Here is a 7,385-nt window from a genome sequence, read left to right as displayed (position 1 = left end):
AACAGGCGTGATTAGTGTCTCCGCGTAACTATGACTAGAAAATACTATCCTCCATTTTTTATTCTTTTTCTCTAAAGAATTAACTAAAGGATGTTATTTTTGCAATTCTTTAGCAGCATCAATACCAACTTGGTCTACTTCTTCAGTTTTACAAAGTTTGCTTACAAATTTAATATTATTTCCATCAATATCTGAAAGCATATAATTTGCTCTTATTTTATCACCTTCATAATAAGGCAAAGTATAGGACCTTTGATCTTTCTTGATTTTTTTAAAACCGATAAATATTCAATGATCCTTTCCTTGACCTTTTTCAAGCCATAATGGTCTCTATCTAATATTTCTTCAGTTTTTTTAATATCAATATTTTTACAAGCGTATGTACTTGCTCACTCGTATCACTTTGTGAGGTCTTGGAGTGGAGACAATACGCCTCTTAGAGGCCGGGACATTCACGTCCCCGGGTTTTCCAGCCTGTATTGGTGCTATACAAGACATGGTGTCTAATTTGACATCCGACAAGGAGTTAGGGAACTCAACTTCCTTATCCAGCGAACGTTTACGTGTCGCTTCACTTGCATTTGGATGTTTTGACACAAAATTTCCTGGCGAACCGCCAATAGTGTCACTATTGACACTCAGTATGGTGCCACCTCGGCCGACCACACTCGGTGGACTTAGACGTGCCACTCCACGTTTCTCAGAGATATTGCACCCTTGAGGTCCTGGCGAACCGCCAACAGTGTCACTACTGACACTCAGTATGATGCCACCTCGGCCGACCATACTCGGTGGACTTAGACATGCCACTCCACGTATTTCAGGGATATTGCACCCTTGATGATTCGGCCTTAGACAAACAATGCTTTCAGCATTTAGTGAATCGTTATTATAACGAGCGTCACTCGACGGAGTACGTGCCGTTCCACTTATTTCTGCTGAGTCGGGCTCAGAATTAATGTTTTTAACATTTAAGTTTAATAACACAGACATGCCAATGTCTAAAACACTGACAGACTCATACAATGATCCGTGCCAATAGCGCTTTTGCTGCCTAGCAAAGGTTTCTCCAAAACTTTGCTAGGAACATTGCGCGTGGCGCCTAAGATCTTAGACCACCAATCGATCCATGGCTCATGGTGTTCTAACCAGGCCATACCAAGGATGAGATCATATCTCGAATCCAAATCAAGGACGAGACAGCGTTCCATACTGTCAAAGTCCTGAAACTTTCGACCTAAGTTCAATGGAACTTTGGAACAGTGACACGAGTCCCAGTCGCTAAGCGAACAGTGATTGCATCACCTTCATGCGCTCTAAGCGCCTCAACGTATTGTTAACTTCCTTCAAAAAAAAGGCGTCGAGCATAATTGCAAGACGCTCCTGAGTCAATTAAAATTGACCACGGCTTATCAAAGCCCTTTATAGTCGCTTGAGCGACTAGCAAGCCAGGTTTGTACTCTCGCCCCGTGCCATTGAGCACCGAGCTGATTGGGGCAAGGTTCTGTATATTCTCACCTCCTTGAGGTTCTAAAGAGCCTAGGTCTTCTCCAGTAGGGCGTCCCACACCTACTGGGTATCGACGTTTTCCCGCACCGTACCAGATCTCTGGTATAGGTCGGAGTTGGAGATCTTTCGACCTTTACGCGAATTTCGAAGAGGGCAGGCAGGGCGTAAATGTTTCGTGTTTTCGCACATATAACATCTACGGATGGTCTTATGCTGTTCCACAGCTTGAAGAGCCTCATTTCCTTCCTCAACGAGGCTCAAAACCATAGGTTCCACTCTATTAGACGGAACCCATGTGCTCAAAGAGCTTGTTCGGTAAACAGGCGTGCTAACGCGAGCAGACTTAAAGTCAAGCTTGGCGCGTAGCGCTATGGCAACTGCCTCTTCGAACGTAGCCGGATGAGATCGGAACCTTCCGTCCGGGCAACGCCCTCATTGAGACCTCCCATAAAGATGGTCACTACAATTGCTTCTTGCACCGGGTCTTGATGCATAGATGCAATGAGAGTTCTCCACTCCTGGACAAAGTCCCCTAGGGTTTTTTACCCTGTCGAGTCGCTAGGAGCCGTGCTCGCATGCGAAAAGCCTGGTCAGGCGGTGCAAACATGTTCGTCATTTGCTCTTTCAGCGAATCCCATGAGGGAAAGACGTCGTTTATGGACGTGCTGCACGATAGTGCCCATACCATGGCTCTACCTCCAAGTTTGGTAATGTCCATAGCCACCTTTTGCCGCTCTGTTAAGAACAAGGCGGAATCTATGAACATTTCGATCTGCTTAATCCAAAAAGGGAGACTTTCTCCCTCTTTTCCCTCAAAAGTTTTCACATTTACAGTTAAAAGGGCAAGCTTTCGGCTCTGAGTCAGGTACAGAGATGTACCGGGTTGGCATAGATGCCGCTAAATGGTCCTGTACCTGACCGATCAGGGAGGCTTCGTACCGAATGAAGGCTTCAAGCCTTGCATGCAGGACCTCTGGTCTTTGGAAAATAATAAATTCCACGTGCACAAGCCCTAATAAGGTGTTGAGCGTGCGATAAGCGGCGCTTGCGCTTTTAATAATTCTGGAACCTCTTCAATTTTCGTGAGAAATTAGTCTTGTAAAGACTCAGGCGTAGATTGACTACGAGTGCCACCAGGTGTAGCGGAGTTACCTCGCTAAAGTCAGAGGAAGACTTTTAGACTCAGAGAGACACTTAGTTCTATTAAACTAATGGGTTTAACAACTCAGGGAGTCGTACAAGCTAATAAAGCTTAAGGAATCCTAGTTCAAGGGATTCAGGGGTTCGTAGAACCAAGTGGCAACTAGTGCCTAAGAGGATATACCTTAGAAAGGCTTCTATCTCTTACAGACTAATGCGCAAGCCTTAGAAAGGCACTTAACGCTTTAAGATTAAAAGGAAAACTGAACTTTATTTAATTATTTAAATCTAAAAGCCTTACCCTCGTGCACGTATTGCGTCAATATTTTTAAAATTTGGTAATATTGGAATTATTAATTCAAAATTATTAATATAGATGTAATTAGTACTTCCTTATTTATTTCCAATGAGAGGAAATAATATTTATGTAACGGAACACCCCGTTACAAGTGAGCTGAAGATGTCCTCAACAAATTGAATCGCTCTACGGGTTGGCATAAAAACTGTCAAGTCCACACCCGCGGATGTCCATAATAAATCACAGTGCTCCCAAGATCGATGGGGTCACTACACGGTGAAAGTCTGCTTCAGAAGTTACAGTAGTCCTACTATAGCTAGATGAATAACCTCATTTACAGTAAATGTACTTTAACAATGTGAAGCAAAATGACGAGAATTTATTGAATTCCTAAAATTTTCCAATAAATTTTCCTCAACCCGAAATGGTCGAGCCACGTGTTTTTTGTCCATAAAACTACTACCGGATTTCGCATTCTACGCTTTAGTATCTACGGACGTACTGAATACATTCTTTAAAAAAAATGCGTCGTCATTCTTCAACAGGAGTTATTATTAAAAGACTATGTGAAACCAAATATCATTTTTCTTCGTCAGACTAATCATGAAGATGTCAAAGTTATCTGTTCGTGTAACATTCTTGTCACACATAATGTACTGACTGTGTGACGTTGCACGCAATTTGAAACTCATAGCAACCGCACATAGAGCATTAAATAAACTCTCGAAAACATAAAGGCAAACCAATTCTATAAATTCTGTCCGGAAGTGTCCATAAAAAGCTTGAACGAATCGCAAACCAACAATTTATGAACGATGTCATTTATCGGCCACAAGATTGTTGTGCTGTCGCTATGAGAAGCGCGATTTCTGTGGTTACTGATAGCCGCAATCTCCATCAACTTGCCAATTCAGCACACTACGTACAAATAGTGTGATCGATAAGGTTCGCGGGTTTTGGAAATATACAAGGATACGAGCAGATGTTGAAATTCTATAAACACAATTGCGATCGTTCGACAAGTTCGCCGTTATCGCACATACTCCTATAAAGCATCTCGCGACATGAAAATCGTTGGAATTCATTCAGCTCGGGACTCATTCGTATCAGCGTTGTTTTAAAAAAGCCGATTAGAAATACCAAAGAGCCTGCAAGTCGGACATTTCAAAGTCTGAAAATGCACTGGCTCGTCTTTATGCGAGTTGAAAAACCTCGCTCGCATCGTAAGGTTTATTTGTGCTTCTCCCTGTGGCACAGTCATTTGCATCGGAGAAGTCCGAGACGACTTCCTGGAGGCTCTGGCTCGCGTGTAGAAGTCTTCCCGCAACGCCTGTTGTTGCCAGTGCCACTTGACCTTGTTGCGTATAACTCTGTATTATCTGTGGCGCATAACGGTGACGTATTGTACGCGATACGAATTATAGAAGCTGTCGAAGGCGATTGGGGATGGAGTACGAAGTGTTGTGGGGCGACGGCCCTCTTGGTCTGACGCTCCGACCTGATCTTGGAGAAGACATGCCACCCGTAGTGGGTCGAATTACACGTCAAGATTCTGCAGCGGCACTGGCGAAGGTAGCCGTTGGTCATATGCTCGTGAGCATTAATGGCTTGGACACGGCCCGTCAAGGGTATGACCTTGTGGTCGAGACACTCCAGAAAATCCCACGTCCAGCGACGCTACGCTTTCGTGTCCCACGCGTCATTAATGGTGCATCCAGTCCTTATCGTGAACCCTCACGTTCGTCCTCGCGCCGCAGTCGTGGATCTACTGGCACGACATGGTCCGAGACGGGCAAATCGTCTAGCTCCAGTACCTCCTCGCGTCGACGGGAACAGTATACGGTTGTATGGACTGAAGGTCCTCTTGGTATGATTTTACGCCCAGACGACGATGATTGCCACGTGCCTTGTATTCGGAAGATCACGGGTAAAGGCGCTGGTACGGGCATGGAACGTGCGACTATGGGAGACGTTCTTGTTGCGGTAAATGGTCAAGAAACCAAAGCACTGGGCTTTCGAAGCACGATTTCATTGCTTAAAACGATTCGCAAACCCGCGGTATTGAAATTTAAACGCATGGGTCGTCGCATTTCACGGAAAAAGTCCGTCTTGGAATTCTCGGGAGGAAGTCGTAGTGTGAGTGGCATACCAAGTGAGATTGGATCCTATGATATTGTATGGCGAGAAGGTGATTTGGGGCTCAAGCTCAAGCCTGGATACCGTGATGTCCCCGTGTTGAGTAAACTCACGGGAAAAGGGACGGCTAGTGGGTTACAAAATGCTCAAGTGGGGGATGAACTCTTGTCTGTAAATGGCACAGCCGTGGAAGGAGAAGCGTATCAAGATACGTTACGTATGCTCAAGCATTCTCCGAAGCCAGCCGTGCTGCGTTTTCGACCAGGTCGAACACGTCGCGAGTCCATGATGTCGGCTGCTTCGGTCTCCTCGGTGCGTTCGAATCCAAGCACACAACGTGAAGTGATTAAAGTTTCCAGTCGTCAACACGTGCCTTTATACGACTCGGAATTGGCTCCTGTCGAGAGGCCGCCATCAAGTGGTGGTATGACCACGGAACGTGATCGTTTCGATCGTGATCGACAGAAACGAAGAAGACGAATTCCTTTGGATGTAGCACGGGAATTAGTCGCGGCGTCGCAAGGATCGGATTTAGACCATGCGATTTTTGCAGGCATTCCCATTACCGCGATTGAAGAAGGTTCAAAAGAAGCGCATTTGTTACGAGTGCAAGCCAAATTATGTATTTCGAATCAAGTTAAAACGGAGCGTGTAACCCCTGCGAAAGAAGCGCTTTCACGTGCGGAACAAGAAGCGCGTGTGCTGCAAGAAGCATTGGAAAAAGTCAAGAGTCAAGCAAAAAAGTATGAAGAAATCTTGGAAGCGCAATCCCGGGAGCGTGTGCTGGCATTGGCTGTGCGACATAAACCGGAAGAAGTGGTTAAACGTCAGAATAATGTCATTAGTGAGTTGGCAGGTGTGATTTCAGGGTTTAAACGCGACGATTATGCTGACGTGAATGTGGTGCCACCACCGTTGAGGGAAGCAAACGTGCAAAAGATTATGGACGATTTACAAACGGTCATGAGTATTCCGGTCGTTGTACCAACGGCCAAGTTTTGTGCCGAATGTGGGACGACGGAGAACGAATCGAAGCTTGATATGGATGACGATGGCGAGTTTTATTGCAAAGATTGTTGGGATAAGTTCTTGAACCATTCTGGACTTGCGAGTGCGGCAACGGCGTCGACAATATTGACGAAACAAGCTCATGTGGTAGAAGACGAGCAAGCAGTAGGTGCTGAAGCTTCTTTGATGCATGAAATGGCCATGCGCGCTGCCACGAGTCGCATGACGATGGAAGCGCGTGAAGCAGAAGAAGTGAAGGCGCGCATGGAAGCCGAGCGCAAGTTATTGGAGATTCATGAACTTCGTCGTTCGGGATCCATGATGCCGGAGAGGTCGCACAAGAACACGTTGGACCGTTCTCGACGTGAACGTCGGGGGCTTGAAGAACTTGCACAAGCTCTGCTTGAAGAAGAAGAGCGTGCACGTGCGGAAGGCAATCTTAAATTAGCAAAGAAGCTTCATGCCCAACGTGCACGCACCATGGCGGAGAGCTTGTCGCCTGGCACGGCTTTGGATGCAGGCATTATTGGCACTGTGCCGGACGACATGGAACCTCTGAACGGTCATAGGAGTCCTTCGACTTTGAAATTGACTTTACCTATCGAAGAGACTACTCTGGTGTTTCCCGAGTTGCCTTCTTCGTCTATACCTGTAGTTGTATCACCGGCGGCGTCGCCCGAGCTCATGTCGTCGCCTGTGAGTGCGATTGACTCTGATATGGCAACGGCAGTAACGAATACAAGTTTAGCAGCTGATACGGTTCCTTTAAACACGTCTAGCTTACCACCAGCATCCACAGGTGGCAACGATTATGCCGACGTGAATTCGGATGAGGAAGCCGAGGACCAGATGCATTTAAATGACGAAGAAGATGTGCTGCGTGAAGTGGAAGAAAAGAACTTTGCATTAGCGCGGCAATTGGATGAGGCGCATAGCGTTATTGAACGTGCGCGAATGTCCATTACCATGGCCGGGGAAGATGACGACGACGAGGTCGACGATGGCCTTAGTGAAGAACAAATTAGTTTATTTAAGAAACTAACGAATCAGGCCGAAGAGCGCATGTCCATGGTCGACCGTCTGCACCCGCAGGACGACTCGGACTCGGATTCGGACTCTGACGAGGAAGAAGAAGCCGATGATGGAGTGTGGATTTAGTGAAGTAGTAGCAGCAGCCATTGTCGATTTCTGCGTGAAATCGTACCTGGCAAACGGGGGAAGGGCATGTCGGCAGGGCCTGTATAAAGAGCAGCTTCCCCTTGACTTAGATTTGGCGCCTTTGCTGTCCTGGAAG

General features: G+C 46.3%; 2 protein-coding genes across 2 annotated transcripts; one reads left to right on the top strand and one right to left on the bottom strand.

Annotated features, from left to right (window-relative positions):
* Positions 1-4,269: 4,269 nt before the first annotated feature.
* On the bottom strand, positions 4,270-6,998 carry CCR75_005307 (uncharacterized protein; the record flags this gene model as incomplete). Its single annotated transcript, XM_067963389.1, has 2 exons — positions 4,270-6,803; positions 6,911-6,998. 2 exons carry the CDS (start codon positions 6,996-6,998, stop codon positions 6,655-6,657), a joined length of 237 nt encoding a protein of 78 aa, XP_067820491.1. The 3' UTR covers positions 4,270-6,654.
* CCR75_005306 (uncharacterized protein) lies at positions 4,394-7,249 on the top strand (the record flags this gene model as incomplete). Its single annotated transcript, XM_067963388.1, has 1 exon — positions 4,394-7,249. One exon carries the CDS (start codon positions 4,394-4,396, stop codon positions 7,247-7,249), a length of 2,856 nt encoding a protein of 951 aa, XP_067820492.1.
* Positions 7,250-7,385: the final 136 nt, after the last annotated feature.

This window comes from Bremia lactucae, linkage group LG1, assembly GCF_004359215.1.
Source record: "Bremia lactucae strain SF5 linkage group LG1, whole genome shotgun sequence".
Taxonomy (NCBI): domain Eukaryota; phylum Oomycota; class Peronosporomycetes; order Peronosporales; family Peronosporaceae; genus Bremia; species Bremia lactucae.
Note: the sequence above shows the minus strand (reverse complement) of the source record. Positions and strands in the feature narration are given on the sequence as shown.